A 20,642-nucleotide genomic window follows, 5' to 3' on the forward strand; every position below is an offset into this window, starting at 1 on the left:
GATCATTCATTCCACAATATATACAAATATCAAATCATTATGTTATACACCTGAAACTAATATAATGTTATACCTCAACAACAATAATAAAGGAAATCTTTTCAATTCAGATCTGAAGAAATAAAATGAAATAAAAAAGAATGGCCTTCAGGTTTCCAGCCTGAGTGACTGGGTGTGTGGAGGTACCTTTTACTGAAATGGAAAACACGGAGACAGAGCAGGTTTTTAGGGAGAGGAAAAAAATCACATTTTTAAAGATGTTAAGTTTGAGAATCGTATGAGACAACAGACCTTTAAGGAGTGATCTGCAAAACATGCTGCAGCTGTGACATTGGCAATTCACATCCATTTTCCAACTTAAGCTTCACAGCAACTCAGACAAGCATGAATTACCATCCTCACTTTAGAGCTATAAATGGAGGATCTGAAAGGGACCGGTAATAACTCTCACCTTGGACCTATGGCTGCCAATCAAAGGGCTGTAACAAGAGGTACCATTTATGTCAACTCTCCTCACCTGCCCTGAACCCAAACCATTTGGCAAGTTAATTTGACCAATTCACTGGGGTTGAGAGGCCAGTGAGGGACAAGTGCAGCGGCTCTCACTCTAGACCCAGAGGGCTTCCCTTGGAGACACCCTGAAAACAAAATGCTCCTCAACATCGGACAGGCACTGACCTAAAAATGAGCATTCAATCTGGACAGAAAATCCTGCCTTCAAGGCATTGAGATTTATTGGAAAATGACATACATATTAAAATATCTTTACATACCTTTTCCCCATTACAAGATTACAAATATACAAACATAAATTCTGTCAAAGTCAGCATCTTGTGTATTAGAAACAACTGGAGAAAGCCACATGTTCCCCACCTGTTAATAAAGCACTGGCACAATTCATCCAACGTCCCAAGCCCAGCTCCTGAAACTGCAACCACATTACTCATATGGAATGTTTTTCCCAAAGCAGCAATGATGCTCAGTTTTGAAAAAAATCTGTCTAAAATGAGAGTGCTTCATGGTAGTTTAGGGGAACTCAGGAGTGATGGCAATTCTCTTAACAATATTTTGATTAAAATTCATGATGGTCTTCTCTGAAAATAAGTAATGAAGTATTAAATTACCCTCTGATTGGATAACCCACTCCATCCAGTTGAATGTAATAACTCATGGTTACATTTCTTTTTGTCAGGATGAGAAGGGAGACCCTTGAGCAACAGTGTTTCAAATTTGAGAATTTAGTCCCAGGAGACAGCTCTCCCTGTTCCACGGGATATGTCATGTGAACAGGCACTGGGTGTAACCCTTTAGCTTCATCCTCATATACCAGAAAATTGGGACCAAGGTCTTTCTAACTTGGGTTCCAGCTGGAGTCCTTACTATAAAGGAAGTAAAGATTAACTGGACACTTGGGGCTGTCTTGGGAAGAGGCATACAGGGAAATGGAAGGGGCAAGACTAATGAACAGACCAACTGTTTGCCTCCTAGGCCCTCTTAGGTATCCCTTTCACTGAGCCCTGGTCACCCTGGTACAGATCTGAGGGGTGTGAAGGAGTCATGCTGGTATTGACATTCACCGCTTTCTGTAATGCCACCCTTTTTCCTCCTCCTCCTCTATCCACTCCTTTCACAAAGAGGTATCAACCCAGCAAGGTGCTAGGATAAAATACCAAGTATTTCATGAGGGAAGAAAGTCTTCACCCAAGTGTCCCATGATTCAGTGTTGTAAATACTGCAGAGTTAAGGTTAGTGGTCCACCCAGGAAATAATACTGGGAAAGGAAAGAGATGTCCAGAGCCAGGAAGTGGAAAGAACTGGAATCTCTGTTGGCAATCTTAATGCATTGATTATGAAGGACGGGAAGATCCATCCACACGAGCATCAACTCCAAGTTTCAGCGCTGGAAGTACTCAAAGTAGCTGCTAGCACCCCTGATGGAGTTAGCTTTCCAGGTATCTGAAGATGCTTTCCTTCAATTCTGAAGTGCGATCACCTGTTTTGAGGCGCTTAGGTGATGGAGTTCTCATGACAGATGGACCCTTTCTCCTCACCTAGAGAGCAGAGAGAGAGAGTCAGGCCAGATCAAGACCCCATACAAGTGCTTACTTTCAATGAGCTCCTCAGCAACTCAAAGTTAAATCACAGACAATTCATGTCAGAAAAAAGAGAAGACAGAAATGGAAACTTTCCAGGCAAGTTTCAAAACTAGTTACCTATTGGGGGTAGCAATCCCCTTGTGCCTTATTGAGGAGTGCAAGATTAACACTGCAGCATAAGCCTTTAAGCCGGAAATACATATTTTTAAAATAAATAAATAAATAAATAAATTCATAAATAAATAAATAAATTCTGCTTTGGAAAGCCATTGAATCAGTTCTCAAATTCCCTACCTGAGGCTGAGAAGATTCCTTTGCTGGCTCAGCCTTGACAGGAGAAAGTGTATGGAAGACAAAGTTTCTTGAATTCCGGGGAGCACTGGGGTTGAGGTCAGAGAGGGCAGCTAGTTTCTGAAGTACAGCTTTGGGCTGGTTTAGCAGTGAGCCTGTCTTCAGCTGAGGAAAGAGTCATCTGGTGTCAAATTCTAATTGCCAAAGAAAGAATGCGAAGTCGGTCTCTCCCGGCCTCCCCAGGTACTGAGGGGACATAGTGCCACCCCATGAGTAGAAGAGAAATAGCAGGGTCCTTTGCCATCTACTTCCATTTCCTGCAGCCACTCCCCTCCCACAACGAGAGTATTCCCTTAGCTTGACCTGGGCCTTTATAACATTGCAGATCATGATGTCAGGCTAACAATGTCTACAACCAACCTGGTGGGCGCTTCCCGGTCTGATGGCTTCAAAAGGATTTCTGAGGAAAGATACTGATTCTTGAATAACCACAGTGCGATTGGCTAAAAAGAAAAAAGACAGAGAGGCTTGTTCTGAGCAAACTGGGTAGAATACTTTTAAATCTAAACAAGTCAAGAAGCCTTTAACTAAACCATAAACTAAAGCCACAGGAATTCTGATTATTTTATAATGGTGACTTGAAACTATAGCAAGTGGCTACAAGAAGACAGACAACCAAGTTAAACTTATTGACTAATCATTAACAGTAATAAGAAAAAACAAGAATGGTGTAAGGGTGGAGTATTGTTTCAGAGCTTCAGCCCTGGAGTTAGATATATCTGGTTTCAAATTCCAGCTCTAACACTTAGGTTTTTAATCCTAGGCAACTAAATAAAAAATACAGAATTCACTCCTTTGAACTGTCTTAGAACATAAAGCAAAACTAGCTACCTATACTCATAATATCCACAGCCGAATAGACCAAGATCCAAGAACAATGTCCTTCCCTACCTCTCTAAGACAATATTAGACACAGGCCCATGACGAAGCTGCAATAGCCCCTGAAGGCTGGAGTCACCTCCAAGGCTCCAGCACTAAGAATCTAGCGAACTAGACCCTGAGGAGGACCAAGAGCTCACCATTTTTCTGCAACGTTTTGGCTGTAACTTTCTTGGCCAGCATCATAAACTGACTGTCTTCCCCAATTTCTTCTTCTTCTTCAGTTGCAGTTTTCCCTTGCTGTGCCTAAACAATAAAAATCAGACAGCATTAACAGAAGTCTACAATCCCCCAAGTAGTTGGCATAGCTTGGATTGTGAAGCTAAGGAACCTGGGTTATCATTTGTTTTCCTTTTTGCAACCTTTTATTGCTTTATTAAAAAAAAAAAATTATTTTGGACAAACATGAAGAAATGCCCAAGGTAAACCTTTTCAAAGCACCAAAGAAAATTCAAGGATTAAAAGGGACAGCAATATGTTGCCCAAGATTTCGAAACTAGCGTGACATAATAGGTGTCTGGGTCCTCTCCTCAACACTACGGTCAAAGAGATTAATTTCTTGCAAAATTCTTACCTGGTCCCGAAGCCACTGCTCTCGTTGAATTCGCTCCTTCCTCCATTTGGCTTCTGTCTCATCAAGCTGTTCCTCAATCTGTTCATCATCAGAGTCTCTGTGGAACAAGTCCATCTGGGAAGCATCATCTAAAGCAAAGAGTTAAGGCTATGAGCATTCTTCAATTCCCATAGGAGAGGATGCCTGGACAGGCACAAGTGAGCTCTTATCATTTACCGTATACTGACACAAACTTTCCCCATCCACTAATAGAAAATAATGGTTAAAACCAGGTCCTCTATAACAGCCTGCTATGGTTTTGATTGCCACTTGTCATTTTAAACTGGACAAACATGCACATTATACCATTTGCTTCTAAAGGTAACAACCACCCTGGCCAGCGTAACTCAGTGGGTTGGCTGTCCTCCCGTAGAGTGAAGGGTTGCCAATTCAATTCCTGTTCAGGGCACATACCTGGGTTGTAGGCCAGGTGACGATTGGGGGTGTGCGAGAGGCAAGCTATCGATGTTTCTCTTTTCTGCCCCCCTTTCCCTTTCACTATAAATAAATAAAATCTAAATAAATAAATAATAAAGGCAACAACCAAGATACCTATGTTTTTCCATCGGAATTTCCTCACTCGTCCAGGACCATCACTGTGCAGATCCCCATCAGCAAGGTACCTCTCTTGGTATAAACGTAGCTGTCGCTTATCATCATCCAGCACTGTTTTCCTACAACAGGAGAAGTATGGTGTTCAAATCGAGCCCTACTCTTGCTGGTTATAAGGCCCACCCTAAACATACCCCATTGCTCAGAAGGGCTTGTTGGAATACGAACATGTGTATTTTCTTGATTTGATTTTGTAGTTCCTCATCAGAAGGAAGTACTTCATCAATTACATCCTCTTCATATTCATCAATCTCTTCCCCATCATACTCGTCTTCACTTCCCACATCACTCCCTGACACCTCTGCCTCATCCTCCAGGTATTTCTTCAATCTCCTGGAAAATAATTTTGAAGAACAGAAAATGCAACAATGAATATACGCACAGAATATGGAAGCAATGAGGCCCTGGCCGGGTAGCTTAATTGGTTAATGTTGACCCAATAAACCATGGCTGATGTGCCAAGGTTGTGGTTTGATCTCCAGTCAGAGTACATACAAGAAGCCGCCAATGAATACATAAATAAGTGGAACAAAAAATTGATGTTTTTCTCTCCTCCCCCCTTCTTTATCTAAAATCAATAAAAACAAAAAAGAATACGGGAGCAATGAGAAAAGCAGAACATATAATAAGTTTAACTTTATAGTAATACATTTTGATAATACCTAAGTCTATCATTTCATAATACTGTGTGCCAGTAATTGTTCTTTACAGACATCATTGGATTATCTCAGGAGGGGGCACTATTATTCTAGTCGATTTATAGTTGAAGGAACTGAGATGCAGAAAGTAAACAATTCACCCAAGGTCACACAGCTAGAAGGTAGCAGAGACTGAATTCAATTAGGTTGATGACTTCAAAGCCAGAATTCTCAATCTTCTCTATACATTTGAGATATACCTGCTAGAAGGTTGAATCTATCTTGTTTTGTATTTAAGCTCATTAGCTTTAGGAGACAGAATGATATAGAAAGAAAATACTTGGATCCCTTATAGTCCACCAAATCTTGACCCCCAAGTTATAGGCATGACTGAATCTCAGAGCTACTGGTAATCAAAATTACTGCTAGTTTTTCTGACTTCACTTCCAATGGAGAACAAATCTGCTGTCACTCTGGGTTCAAAGCCCTAATATCTATGGCCATAAGTGGCAGAAGTTGGATGTTTTTTTAAAGGCTGATTTTTATCAAAGATTTATATTATTTTTTTAAAGTTGAGTTTCTCTAAATCCTAGGGTTTATGGGGAATTCCTTCAGGGAGTATTAGCCACTAAGTTTCCCAATCTTCCCATCCACCCTCTTGGAGGAGTTCAATCTTGAGCTGTCATTCCTTATAAGATTTCATTTGGACTCTGTAGTTAAATAAGGTTTAAGAACCACTGCCTTAGAAAAATCTATAGATGACCCAAAGCTGTATGAGATAGCCCAGATTAGTGTGGCTCAGTGGGTTAGGCATCATCCACAAACTGGAAGGTCACTGGTTGATTTCCAGTCTGGGCATGTGCCAGGGTTGTGGGCTGGTTCCTGGTTGGAAGTATGTGAGAGGCAACTGATCAAAGATTTTTCTCTCCCTTCTCCTTTCTCTAAAAATAAATAAATAAAATCTTAAAAAAGAAAAAAACTGTATGAGATAGTTAATTGGACAGGTGATAAATTAGAACCCCAAATTGATTTTAATTGAATAAATAATAGGATAAAAACAATAATATAAATCTAATAGGGATCAATACAATGTCCTATATGTGAATTCCAAAAGTCACCCACATACAATATAATATTGAATATCTATTAAAATGTTCTTAATAAAACTTGTAATATCATGGGAAACTGGTTATGGATATGCTAAGTGGGAAAGAAAGCAAAACTGTACATATAGAAAATTGTACAGATTCCAAATATATAAAAATATATGCATAAAAAAGATGATGAGGCAATAACCACCACCAACACTTTCATACATTCTGGATGATGAACATAGATGACTTTTAATTTAATCTTTCTATATTATTTTAAATATTCTAAAATAAGTGGTTCACTTTCATTATCAGTACAAGGAAATACTGAAAAAAGTAAATGGGGCCCTGGCTGGGTAGCTCAGTTGGCTGGAGCATTGTCCTGTACACCAAATGGTTGTGGGTTCGATCCCCAGTCAGGGTGCATACAGGAGGCAGCCAATTGATGTTTCTCTCTCCCGACTCCCCTCTCTCTAAAATAATAAACAGGTAAAGATTAAAAAAATACAACTAAAAATAAATGGGGGTCTTTTTCCCAAAACTAGGATGAAATAAAAACAGGAATGACGGTAATTCATAGGAAAAAAGATCCAGGGAATTGTAGTTGACTACTAGATACTCAGGATCTACAGTGGCTCAGCTCTTATGACCTTTGGCTACATTCTAAGTAGTATGTTATGCATCCAGAACAAGGAACACGGTTGCATCACTACATACAGCAATAGTCAGACCACACCTGAAGGTAAAGAGAATATCCAGTATGTGAGGAGTATGGAAACAATGTCATGTGGGTTGCAGCAAAAAGACCTAGAAATGTTCAATATAGAAATCACTTAAGGAGGACATGACCATCTCTGAATATTCAAGAGATAACATGTGAATGGATTTTATTTAATACATGCTAACCACAGAAAGCAAAACCACAACCAGCATATTTAGGTAAAAAGGTAACAAGCTACAATGCAACTGTCAGAACTTTCTAGCAACTGAAGGAATGGACATAACACCTACATTTGCCTTTTCAACTTCTCAGACTGCCTCAGGAGCTCTTCTTCATCATCATCTTCGTGATCTTCCGGCATATCATGTTCATTATCAGAATCACTGTGTTCGCCCTGCAAAATCATACAGGGTCATGCCCAAAGTTAAGCAGAATAAAACTGTGTCCTCAATTAAAGCAGGATTTATAAACTTCTGCCCAAACATCTCATTCTAGGAAACTGCTTTTGATAAGATGCCAAACTTAAAATTTTCAAGAACTCAAACTAGGAAAACAAAACATAAAGTAACAAGTCACAAAGTTCAGTGATGATTACTCTGTTCCCTTCAAACTCACCTCATCGCTGTCAAACTCATCATTTTGGACAAGCTGAAAGTCTCCAAATTCCTCCTCTTCACCTTCTTCTTCCCTTAAATACAAATCCACAAATCAATAGATAAGGTGTTGCAAACAAGCTACAGGAATTGGAAATATCTCATTTGTACCAACAATCTCTTTAAGAAACAGGAAACAAGATACCGTGCCTTTAAAAAAAATTTTTAATTGTGATACAATACACAGAACATAAAATTTACCATATTAACCATTTTTAAGAGTACAGTTCACTAGTGCTAAATATATTCACATTGCTGTGCAACTAACCTCCAGAATTCTTTTCATCTCGCAAAACTGAAACTCTATATCCTTTAAACAATGACTCCTCATTCCTCCCTACCCCCAGCCCCTGGCAACCATCATTCTATTATACTTTCTGTCTCTATGAATTTTACTGTGCTAAGTACCTCATATCACTGGAATCATGGAGTAGTTGTATTTTTGTGATTGGCTTAGTTCACTTGGCACAATGTCCTCATGTTCTAGCATTTATCACAATTTCCTTCCTTTTTAAGGCTGAATAATATTCCGTGGTGTATGTAGATATACATATAGACAACACATTTTGTATCTACTTGGGTTGCTTCCATCTTTTGACTATTAAAAATAATGCTGCGATGAACATGGGATACAAATATCTGAGTCCCTGTTTTTACCTTCTTTGTATATAAAACCAAAAGTGGAACTGCTGAATCATATTGTTTTGAATTTTTTTGAGAAACTGCCATTTTGTTTTCCATAGCACCTTATTTTTACATTCCTACAAACAAAGCACAAAGATTCCAGTTTCTCTAGATCCCCACCAACACTTGTTATTTTGTTTTTTTGATAGTAGCCAATCTTTTTTTTAAGTATATTTTATTATGTTGTTACAGTAGTTCCAATTTTTTCCCCTTTGCTCCCCTCTGCCCAGTACCCCCCTTCCCTCCAGCAATACCATCCCCCTTAGTTCATATCCATGGGTCGCGCATATAAGTTCTTCGGCTTCATCCTTTCCTTTATTTTCTTAACTTTTCCCTGTCTATTTTGTATGTACCAATTATGCTTCTTAGTCCCTGCACCATATATCCTCATTTCTCTCCCTCTCCACTCCCAGCTGGTAACCCTCCAAATGATCCCCATACCTATGATTCTGTTCCTATTCTGGTTTGCTTAGTTGGATTTTGTTTTTACTTTTTAGATTAAGTTGTTGATAGTTGTGAGTTTGTTGTCATTTTAGTGTTCATAGTTTTGATCTTCTTTTTCTTAAGTAAGTCACTTTGACATTTCATATAATAATGGCTTGGTGATGATGAACTCCTTTAGCTTCACCTTGTCTGGGAAGCACTTCATCTGCTCTTCCATTCCAAATGATAGCTTTGCTGGATAGAGTAATCCTGGTTGCAGGTTTTGCCTTTCATCACACTGAATACTGCTTGCCAGTCCCTTTCTGTCTGCAAAGTGTCCTCTGAGAAATCAGCTGATAGTCCTATAGGCACCCCCCCTGTAGGTAACTCTCCACCTCTCTCTTGCTGCCCCCAGGACTCTCTCTTTATCTTTCACCTTTGGCATCTCAATCATGATGCGTCCTGGTGTTGTCCCCTCTGGGTCCAGCTTGCCTGGGACCCTCTGTCCCTCCCGGACCTGTATGTCCATCTCCTTCACAAAATTTGGGAGGTTTTCCTCATTTTTTTCAATTCTTGCTTCCTCATTCTGCATTGGTTGACTGTTTTTTTCTTCTTTATGTTCCAAATCATTGATTTGAACCCCACTTTCCTTCCCTTTACCATTGGTTTTGTGTGGATTTTCCTTTGTTTCACTTAGCATAGCCTTCACTTCTTCCCTTATGCGTTTGCCGTACCCAAGCATATCTGTCAAGCCTGTGATCATCTTTATCACCAGTGTTTTGAATTCTGCGTATGTTAGGTTGGCTATCTCCTCGTCGCTTAGTTCTCCCACTGGAACCTTGATCCGTTCCCCATTTTGGGCCATACTTCTGTCTCCTCATTCTGACAGGCTCCTGTGTTTGGTTGCCTCTGCGTCCCAGGTAGAGCTGTAGCTCCTGTTACCGATAGTAGCCATTATAATGGGTGTGGAGTAGTATCTTATTGTGATTTTGATTTGCACTTCCCTAATTATTAGTGATGCTGAGCACTCTCATGTGCTAATATTTGGCTTTTTTTTTTTTTTTTTACCCTATTCCCCACCAACTAAATGAAAGAATGATAGTTTACTTACATGCTAATATGAGACTCAGGCCCATTGCAATGCTCTCAGACAGGATATGAAGCCCCTAAGACGGCCCGTTATTGCTAAGCCCAGAGAACCTGACTCCAAAATTTTATCAGAAGACCAGGTCTTCCCAAGTTTCCACCAATCACCGAGACTTACCGGTCTGTTGGGAAAGAACCTGAACAAAGAGCAAGCGCTTCTTCCATTGGATCACCCACACTGCTCTCCTTCTCCTGCTTATTTAACTCTGATGGTGCCGGAATGGAGTCATCTACATCACAACAAAGAAAAAGACTTGTCACGAAGAAGTAACGGCTTTATCCTCTTTTCCCAGCCACCTAAAGACATGCCAGCTTGCCCTCACTAGTGTGACTCAGTGGGTTGGGCGGTGCTCCATAGACCAAAGGGTCAGGGCACATGCCTGGATTGAGGGCCAAGTCCCCAGTCGGGGGGCGTTCAAAGGGCAACCAATTGATGTTGGTCTCACACATGGATGTTTCTCTCCCTCTCTCTCCCCTTCCCTTCCCCTCTAAAAATAAAGTTTTAAAACTATTTAAAAAGTAAAATAAAGACATACCAGTTTCATACAGTTCTAAGGTACACTTGCCAAAAAGAACTCACCAGCTATTCATTCATTCAACAAATCCTTACTGAGTGCTTACTATGTGCCAGGGATACAGCAGTGAACAAAACAAAGAACCCAACTCCCACAGAGCTTACATTCTAGCAGGAGTTTCAGGGAAGAGAGGGGGTATACAGGTAGGAATAATAAATTAACACTTACATGAAATTTACTACACACCAGACATTTTTCAAAGCTTTGCACAAATATTAAGAGCAATCTTAAGTCGACACTTGACCGCCCCAAGAAAGTAAGGGCTCTAAATGTCAGGGAACTAAGCAGTGAATTCAATCTACATGCAAGAATCCATCACACCCTGTTCTTTGTAAACTTTTCCCCCAAGAGTAAGGGGCTTCTTTTCAAGGATACTGACTTATGTGGCTGTGGTGAGCCTAATGCACTTTGTTGGACATTTACCCTGAGAGGTGAATTTTCCTGAACAAAGATTCAGAAGTTCCTCCATGTTCTCTTTCTTGTCGCTTTTCCTGGGCAGAGCTTTCTCAGCCTGAGATGTGAATTTCCCAGTACACAAATCCAGCAGCTCATCCATGTTGGCATCCATGGCATTCTCATCCATACTGGCCAATGGCAATCGAGGCTTCAAAGCCTGGTACTGATTCCTGTGGTTTCTAACATTTAAGAACCTATAAGCACAGTAAAGAGTGTAAGAAACGCTCTAGGGAAAAAAAGAAAGTAGTCAGGGGAAAACTCAACTCATTTCCAATACCAAAGTTAGAAGCTGAATCCCAAACCAGAAGAAAAAAGATTCAACCTTTTGCCTTGTGATAATCTAAAGAGGGAGGGGGAGGTTTTACGAAAGAATTAATGTAATTCAAAAGGTAAAGGGTAAAGGGGGGTGGGGGGAAGTAGAACAGGGTAAAGAGGGGATAAATGGTGATGGAAGGACACTTGATTTGGGGTGGTGAACACAATACAATATACAGATGATGTATTCCAGAACTATATACCAGAAACCAATATGATTTTATTAACCTATTTCACCCCAATAAATTCAATTTTTAAAAAAGGTAGGCTGGTCTTATCTCTCCACACTATGTCGCTCTCCTTTCTTGGAGAGTGAATAAAATCTTTCCTCTCTACACTTTCTTCTCTTTGTGAATTCTTTCACAGCCCACATCACCAACCACCCTAACATTTTGGTGGCCCGTATGGGGACATTCTGTATTTCTCCCTCTCCTCTGCCTCTCGAGACTTGCAACTAGGGGAGCAGTGGGAAGCAGAAGCTTGACCCAGGCTTAACTCCCCAACCCTGTCTCTGTGAGGTTTGGAGAGAGGATTCTAATCCTTTTCCATCTCTCTAGACTCTGTGGATAGCATCCCCCTTACCGCACTGCATGGCCAATGATCGATATAAGAAAACTTGTTTTTTTCCCTAGAACAATGTGATTGGAAATTACTTGAAAGCAAGAAGAGAATGTGACTAACCACCCCCTACTGCCACAGACAGAAGATAACATAACACCCCCAACAGCCCAGGGGCCTCACCACAGCATCCCCCCAGCCTTTTATAATTCAATTATAATTTAACAAGAGCTCAAAGCCCCCACCCCTCAATGCTGGTGTATCTCTCCAAACCATGCCCCTCTCCTTTATGGAGAGTAAATAAAATCTTTACTCTCTTTAAAAAAATAAATAAATAAAGGTAAAAGGTAAAGGATAATTTTGGTTTCAGATGAAGCTAGAGTAGGGCTTGGTGTTATGTCCCATGTAATGTGCCATGGGTCTATCGATTCTTTTTCTTTTAATTTATTTATCGGTTTGAGAGAGAGAAAGAAAAAGAAACGCCAATTTATTGTTCCACTTATTTATACATTCATTGGTTGATTCTTGTATGTGCCCTAGCTGGAGATTGAACTTGTAACCCTGGCATATCAGGATGATGCTCTAACCAACTGAGCTACCCAGCCAGGATAGGCCTGTCAATTCTCAATTCCACCCAACAATCATAACATAGAAGGAGGAATATATGGAAATTTGATGCTTTTACAAGAGCTATAAGGGGGGACCCCCCAAAAAACCGGAATTATCTTCTTGAGGGAAGGCCTCTCGTGGTACAGGCTTCCCCAACTAGGTGAGTGTTCTAGGAAACCAATCTCTATCAGTGTACCAACTGGTGGTGTTGTGAGAAGCTGTGTTCAGCTTCAGTGAACTTTTTTTGAAGACTCTTTAAGTGTTTGCCCATTTCATGATGGGTGATTTACGAACACATCTGCCCCCACCACTCTGAGAGCTCAGCAGTTTTTGACCAAAAACAGCATGAACCCCATGTCCCACCCTCCCTATTCACCTGATCTCACTCTGAGCGACTTTTTTTTTTGTTTCCCTGGATGGAAAAAGTCCTTAAAGGGAAACATTTTGCTGATGTGAAAGAGGTGAAACAAAACATGGCAGAAGCACTAAAAGGCATCAAAACCAGCAAGTTCAAAAACTGTTTTGAACAGTGGAAAAAACATCTAGATAGGTGTTTTACATCAAATGGAAAGTACTTCAAAGGTGACTGAGGTTTAAATATGTAAGAATACACACTTTTTATAAATAAACTCAATTTTTTTGGGTCCCCCCTCATATGCATTTCAAATAAGGTAAAGATCGAAGGATATAAACAAGGGCTATTTATATTTTATTTTCTGAAGAGACTTGGTTCAAAGTTGTAGAATGTGATACTAATGGTCTGTACACCTTTTCTTTCTCAGAAGAGAAAGCACAGATGGAGTGACAGAAGCTCACTTTATTTTTAAACAAAATTAAGCAGAACCCAGCACCATCTCACCCACAGAAACATAAAACTACCTACCCATCTGCATCCAACAGTTGGCTTTGAGTGTCATCTTCTAAACAGAACTGGAAGTCTCCTGCTCCTAGGAAAAGCGTCTTAGGCTCTGGGGAGGCGTTATACAGATCCTGGGAATCCTCTATGGGAAGTGAAGGCTCAGACAGCTTTCCTGAACTCTGGCACCAAAATAAAATCAAACAAAAACATAACAGTTTACAAATGTCATTCACTGTCATGACAACAACAGAAGCTACTATTTGCAATATTTAATCTACTCTCAGGCAATTGCAATTGAGGAGGACGATGCATAACCAAGAGAAGCATAAAGAACAATATCTCCAAGAAAGTAAGACTATTGGATGAAGCTTGTTTTTAATACACAAAGGAGATGGATTTTTAAACTGAACATCCATAATGTGGTAGGAGTTGGTTGGCTTAGACACACTTTCTTTAGCACTGTGGGAAGCAAAAGGAGGAGGAGATCAGAAATCATTACCATCTTACCTTAGATGCTGAGCTAACCAAACTGGCTCGAAATAGCCCAGGAGAAGGAGATCTGAATCCTGTTGCTGTAGGGATAAAACCAGTCCCAAGGCCTATTTGTCTGTTGCAAGGCTGATAGGATGGAATTGTGGAGCCAATCAACTCAAAGCTGCTATTGTGGCTGCTCTCCTTTGTTAGCAATGAGCATGAATCATCTTCATCTAAAGAAAGAGAAGTAACTTTTAAGTGTGTGATTCCAGAAATAAAGTGGATTTGTTTAGGAAAAACAGATTGAGAATGAAGATGTGGTGTAACATTCATAGGCAAATCTCTCAAATTATATGTTCCAGAACATTAAGGTAGAGGTAAATTACAGTACTAAGATAGCATTATATAATCAAGGCTTATCACTACTAATGCCTCTGATCACTCTCTCCATTATCTGATCACTTATACATCTCCCTTTGATCTACATAGAAATGTTTCATGGTTCACACAATCAACACATTCTCACTACAGACCTATTAGATGTCCATGGTCAGCCATAAAGAGACGTCATATAAGTTTTTAAAAACTGGACCAAGTAGAATATACTAATTCATAAATTGCTTTCATTGCGACATGTAGGACTGCAAAAGCCCACTAGGGTTCAAAAAATGGAATGTTACAGAATCGTAGTCCTTAAGGATCAAAGCTGAAAGATCAAAGAAAAGTCAAGTTCTGCCTAAGAGTCACTACTTACCCAGTTTGGTAGGCCTTCTGCCTGAGTTTTCATCTGTTTCTGATTTTTCTTCACTAGGAAAGTAACTACAAAATAAGAAGGTAAATTGTTTGAGTATCTCTGCTTCTTACTAGGGGGCAAATCCAAGGGTATCTTATCCCTTTTAGAGAGAATTACTTACCCCATCCTGGAAGAGTTGTCTTTAAATAGAAGTACGGAAGAATCTGATGAGAGAGGCTTGACAACAGACTTGCCAATTTCACTACTGTCATCATTATTTTCTTTGTCCATTTCTTTCTCATCTTTAGTTTCTATTTCTTCATTACTGAGAAGGAATTCTGCACTCTATCAATCACACCACCCCAAAATGAAATAATATATGTCAAAAAAAACAAACACCAAGCAAAAACATTGTTAGCCTAAAACATGGGTGGCTTAGTCACAATTTGTATCTGAAAAGGTAAACCTAAAGGAAGTTCAATCCCACCATTATTGATAGCATAATTTTCAATGACACTTTTAGAGCTCTTTCATACTTGTTTTATTTTTTACCTTCCCAAAATTGCTACAAGACTATGAAAGATAACTGGAATGATCATTTATTGAGGCAACAAGAGGTTAAAATGATTAGCCTGAGATTGCAGGACAACTACTGACCTCAAACCTACCACAGACTGTGACGTGCTACCCATTCAGCCATTGCTTTCATTTTTTTCTTTCCCCAGGTTAAATATTAACTAACTCTTTCAAGGGACTCCAGCAAAGTCACTTGACCAGGAAGCTTTTCTTTTTTCTAATACAAAAAATCCTATCACCATCTATGTTCCCTCATGGAAAACAATACCACGGAACAAGGGAAAGAGGCCCCTCTACAAATACCCTTCTCAACTTAGAATGCAATTAACTCAGGAAGGTCTCTGCCTGCCTGAGAGGTGATTCCAGGTCTCAACGTGGCCAAGGTTAAAACCATTTTTTATTCTGAATAGAGAAACCTAATAAACAACAAAGATAAAAGTCCCTGTTCATGCAAAGCCATTTCACATTATAGCACTATATTACATTCTGTAAACTAACACAAGCCATGGCTCTGTGACCTGCAGGTACTCAATGGTGCCAACTGAACTGAATGCACTAAGATAGAGGGACATATGAACTAGCGACTTTCATCTCTGCCACTAAAACCTCTTAGACAACTGAACACGCTTATTATACTCCTATTCAAATCTGATTCTTGCCCTTGCCTTATTCATCATGCCCAAGTAACAAAATTACATAATTGCCAGAAACCTCTTGATTGTCTTCTTCCTCCTCTTCCTCTTCTTCTCCTTTCTCTTCTTCCTCTTTCTCCTCTTCTTCCTCTTCCTCCCCTTCTCCATCTTCCTCAGACTCATCAGTCATTTCTTCCTCTTCCTCCTCTTCTTCAAATCCATCTTCATTATCTAATTTAAACAATGCCAGGCGCTTTTGGCGTTCCTCAAACCTTCGGAGTTTCATTGCTTCCTGCAGTTTAGCTTTCAGTATCTGAAGCTTTTCACCTGAACAGAAATATGAAGACATGCTTTAGACAGAATGACTGACTACACACTACGGTAATGGAAGTGTACAACAATGATGGAAGTGTGTTCTAGTCACATTCCAAAAGGAAAGGCAGAGACCTTAGTACTCTATGCTTTTGTTACTTGAACAAATGGGGATTATGAATTCAAGTGTAAAAAAGAACTTGCAGAATTATGTTCTACACCCTGGGATAATATACCACACAGAGATTATAAAATGATTAAAAGGGCAAAAAAAGGGGGCAGGAGTTGGACTTCAAAAATCTCCAGGCAGGCCCTGGCCAAGTAGCTCAGTTGGTTACAGCATCGTGCTGATACAGCAAGGCTGCCTGTTTGATCCCTGGTCAGGGCACATACAAGAATCAACCAATGAATGCACCAATAAGGGGAACAGCAAATTGATGTTTCTTTCTTTCTCCCTTCCTCTTTCTCTTAAAAAAAAAATCAATTAAAAATAAAAATCTCTGGCTCAGAAGCATTAAGGAAAACATTGATAGATTTATCTATTTTTTATTTTTAAAGAGAAACAATCAAGAGGAATATGGACAAAGGATATGAACTGAGAGTTCACAGAAAAATGAATATATTGGGTTTTTTGTTTTTCATCCTCACCCAAGGACATTTTTTCATTGATTTTAGAGAGACAGGAAGGGAGAGAGAAAAGGAGAAAGAGAAATATTAATGTGAGAGAGAAGTATTGATTGATTGCCTCCAGATGCACCCAGACCAGAGATCGAACCAGCAACCTAGATAACGTGCCCTGACCAGGAATCAAACCTGCAACCTTTTGGTCATAGGACAACACTCCAACCAACTGAGCCACACCAGCCAGGACTGAATATATTGTTAATAAACAAGTTAAAAATATTTAACCTTACTTCTAATTAAAGAGCTACAAATCAAAATAATGACATCATTTTTGATATATTTGGCAAAGATTAGGTTTGATAATATGAATTAAGAGGAGGAAACAGGAACTTTTATACACTGTAACTGAGTATAAATTGGTGCAACTATTTTTAAGAACAATGGAATGATATATATCAAAACTTGATTCCACTGTAAGGAATTTTGCAACCAGATATACCAACATACATATATCTCATACTAGGATGTACAATGTATGAAATGCCAAAACTGGAACAAACAATATGTACATTAATAGTAGTATGGTTAAACAAATCATGTTATACTCATACAATGAAATATTATGCAGCTGTTAAAGAAACCCTCAAAAGCAACATAACTGTGTATCTGAATTTAGGAGTTAGGTAGTCTGGATTAGGTTAATGGTTCTAGCACTTGAGAAAGTTATTTACATGCTTTGTATATCATGTCCACATATATGAAATAAGGATACTAATGCTATTTACTCTAAAGCACCTAGAGCAATGCCTGGCAGAGAATAAGTATTAGTCTCTCTCTCTCTCTCTCTAACACACACACACAATGGTATATGCATATGAATTTTTCTAGAACAAAAAAAAAATTGTTAACAGTTGCTCTTGGGAAGACTAATTTTTCATTTTATACTCTTTCTTCAGTGTTTTATATTTTTTCTATGTGACACATTACCCATATTTTCAAAGTGGGAGTGGAAACAACAGACCTGTCCCTAACACATTGTTAAAACAAAAAAGCAGATTACAAAGCAGAATGGTATAATCACATTATTTTGCTTTAGAAAAAAAACATACACATATATACATGTGTATGTGTAAGAAGAGTTTAAAAGGACAGATACACAATATGGTTATAGAAGTTATCTTTGAGAGAGGACTGTAGAAGTTTTTGTTCATTTTTTCATACATTTTCTACAATGGATAGTTAGCTTTTTCAAATAAGATAAAGGGCCCTTGTTGGTGCAGCTCAGTGGATTGAGCACTGGCCTGCAAACTGAAAGGGCCGGTTTGATTCCCGGTCAGGGCACATGCCTGGGTTGCAGGCCAGGTCCCCAGCTGGGGGTGTGTGAGAGGAAACCAATCAATGTTTCTCTCTCACATTGATGTTTCTCTCCCTCTCTTTCACCTCACTTTCCCTCTCTCTAAAAATAAAAATAAAAGCTTTAAAATAAGACAAAGGCTATGTTAAGGACTAAAGTCATCTTACCCATCCCACACCTCTAGGCAATGTTACATGTGAATCACACTAGAGGTACTACTGTCCCCTCTCCAAAGTCTCCAAGAAAAATGACTCTAACTTTCACTATTGGGTTGTGAGTAGCCATAAAGACCTGCCAGAGTACAAAGCGCAAAGCAAAATAATAATAATAATAATAATAATAATAATAATAATAAAGTAAACTCAAATACCTGGTTTTGTGTGGCTTATTCCATCCAGCTTCTCAGCTGCCAAAGTCACAGGCACCACATCAGCCTTCAGCTCTTCCTTTCCATCAGTGCCCACATCTTTCACGACAATGTTCACGTTTACCTTCTGATCAGCCCTGGGTTTGGCTGCTGGATTAGCATGCTTCCAGAAACGCTGCTTCAAGGCTTCCAGTTCTAAACCCAAGTGGCAACCAGTATGTCAGTTTGCCATGCTCAAACTCTCCTTTAAGATTTGAGTTAGGAATTATAAGCTAAGTTTTTTAAGCTCAACAAAGTTGTAGGGAGAAAAAAAACACACAAAGAAACACCAAACACTCCTTTGCTATGAACAACTGTTTTATTTTATGTAACTTAACCCAAACTAATGAACTGCTGCCTGTTCTTCCTTAATATACTTTAAAAATCATTTTAGGGTAGAAATTTACAACTGGAGTTTCTAAATATGTACAATTCTTTTATAAAAAAGTATCAAATGGCCCTGGCTGGGGGGCTCAGTTGGTTGGAGCGTCTTCCCTCTTCCCGTGCACCAAAAGGTTGCGGGTTTGATTCCTGGTCAGGGCACATACCTAGGTTGCAGGTTCAGTCCCCAGTAGGGGCATGTACGAGAAGCAAATGATAGATGTTTCTCTCTCACATCAATGTTTTTCTCTTTCCTTTCCTCTCTTTCTAAAAAAATAAAACTAAACATCAATAAACATATTTTTGGATTAAAAAAAAAGTATCAAATGACAGAAAAAAATATACCATAACTCATATTATTCAAGGGCTTCATTTTTCATTGGTTTCAATCTCCCTTCAAAAAATGCCCTATTTTGAACATTTATTTATTAGAAATCTTACTAAATATGGGCCAGGTAAATTAAAAAATAGAAAAAAGAAAATGATAACAATCCAGTAAGTGATGTACCTCAGCAACAGACCTGGAAAAGTTTTTTGATGAAGCTGTTATTCTTAGTACAATGAGAAAGGAAATTCCACTTATAGGGATGCTCCTGAACCACACAGCCAACTTGCATAAAGACAACTAATACAAAATCTACATATTAGATACTCAAAAATAGGTTTCTTTCCTTTCCTGTACAGGACTGTTTAGTTTGACTTCTGGTCCCATACAACAAAATTTAACAGTGTCTAGTATAGTAAGTACTCAAAAAATATTTCTTTCCCATCTCTTAGTCTGGAACTGTTTAGATAACTTCCAGTCCAACATAACAAAACTTTCCCTCCATGTTCTAGGCAACAGCTTATTCCTACACTTCTTGGCTAATGAAGCTATGCTAGTTCTGTTACACAAATTTTCCACCCCACCATCTGCTCTGGTCAAACTGATTTACACAACCTCCCAATATGTAGCATTTTTTCTGTGCCTTCCAAAGATGTCCTCTCCACTTCCAAAGTCCACCCATTCAATCAACAAAGACTCACTGAGCGTATTTTACACACCAAATACTGTGGCAGACAGCACTTGCCAACCATAAACTGTTTAGTAAGTCTTGATGTATTAATTTTCACTAATAATACTAGTAAAAGTAGCAGGCACTATTTGAGTGCTTCTTTATGCTACCTAATTGTATGCATAATTTCATCAAATCCTTATAAGAGCCTTGTGAACCAGAGAGTGCTATTTTTTCATTTTTTTGAAGATGGCTTAGATAGGCCAACAGTATACTCAAGGTTAAACAGTAAGTAGCATAATCTAGATTCAGACTTTAGTCTTGCTATAATTATCATTCCACACTGCTTCAATGCAGAGGTGACACCCAATCCTATGAGCCAGGAAGTTTACCTAATGTGGTAATACTGTTTTGAAGAATCATTCATTCATTCAATAAATATGAATGCCTACAATGTATTATCCACTGTGGAAGCACTAAGGATAGAGCAGGGAACAAGCCAGAAGACCCTACTCGAAGTATAAAGGGGAAGGCAGTGAACAAGAAATTGCATCCACCTCTCTTCAAGCCTTCCTTTAACTACCTATTAGAAGAAACTTATCCCTCCTCTGAACTCCAATTGCACTTCATTCTAAATGTTTCTTTCAGTAAAGAAAACGTTTCCCTTTTCTTCACATTATTTAATTTTTTCCAATTATCAGTAATAATGTTTGTTATAAAAGATGTCACTTGCTACTTTCTCTCTTGCATACTTATCTTCCCGACTACAGTGTAAGCAGCTTAAGTGTAGAATAAATGTCAGATTTTCCTTGGTATGCCATATAGCATCTTGCATGTTTAATATTTGTTGAATAAGTTTAAAAAAATAAAATCAGT

General features: G+C 39.0%; 1 protein-coding gene across 1 annotated transcript in view; it reads right to left on the bottom strand.

The window, feature by feature from the left end:
• Positions 1 to 704: 704 nt before the first annotated feature.
• The window catches only part of CLSPN (claspin), a 29,604-nt gene continuing 9,666 nt past the window's right edge, over positions 705 to 20,642 (bottom strand). The window contains exons 9-25 of the mRNA XM_090269097.1: positions 18,355 to 18,546; positions 15,774 to 16,021; positions 14,668 to 14,831; positions 14,508 to 14,572; positions 13,787 to 13,986; positions 13,304 to 13,458; positions 10,906 to 11,132; positions 10,026 to 10,137; positions 7,617 to 7,689; positions 7,292 to 7,395; positions 4,720 to 4,884; positions 4,492 to 4,613; positions 3,901 to 4,028; positions 3,467 to 3,572; positions 2,808 to 2,890; positions 2,391 to 2,552; positions 705 to 2,051 (exon numbers count right to left, since the gene is read on the bottom strand). Coding sequence (XP_090125223.1) covers positions 1,941 to 2,051; positions 2,391 to 2,552; positions 2,808 to 2,890; positions 3,467 to 3,572; positions 3,901 to 4,028; positions 4,492 to 4,613; positions 4,720 to 4,884; positions 7,292 to 7,395; positions 7,617 to 7,689; positions 10,026 to 10,137; positions 10,906 to 11,132; positions 13,304 to 13,458; positions 13,787 to 13,986; positions 14,508 to 14,572; positions 14,668 to 14,831; positions 15,774 to 16,021; positions 18,355 to 18,546 — 2,417 coding nt within the window. The 3' untranslated portion in view covers positions 705 to 1,940. The remainder of the gene's footprint in view (positions 2,052 to 2,390; positions 2,553 to 2,807; positions 2,891 to 3,466; positions 3,573 to 3,900; positions 4,029 to 4,491; positions 4,614 to 4,719; positions 4,885 to 7,291; positions 7,396 to 7,616; positions 7,690 to 10,025; positions 10,138 to 10,905; positions 11,133 to 13,303; positions 13,459 to 13,786; positions 13,987 to 14,507; positions 14,573 to 14,667; positions 14,832 to 15,773; positions 16,022 to 18,354; positions 18,547 to 20,642) is intronic.

Source organism: Furipterus horrens, unplaced genomic scaffold (genome assembly GCF_987537825.1).
Source record: "Furipterus horrens unplaced genomic scaffold, mFurHor1.1.pri manual_scaffold_3, whole genome shotgun sequence".
Lineage (NCBI taxonomy): Eukaryota > Metazoa > Chordata > Mammalia > Chiroptera > Furipteridae > Furipterus > Furipterus horrens.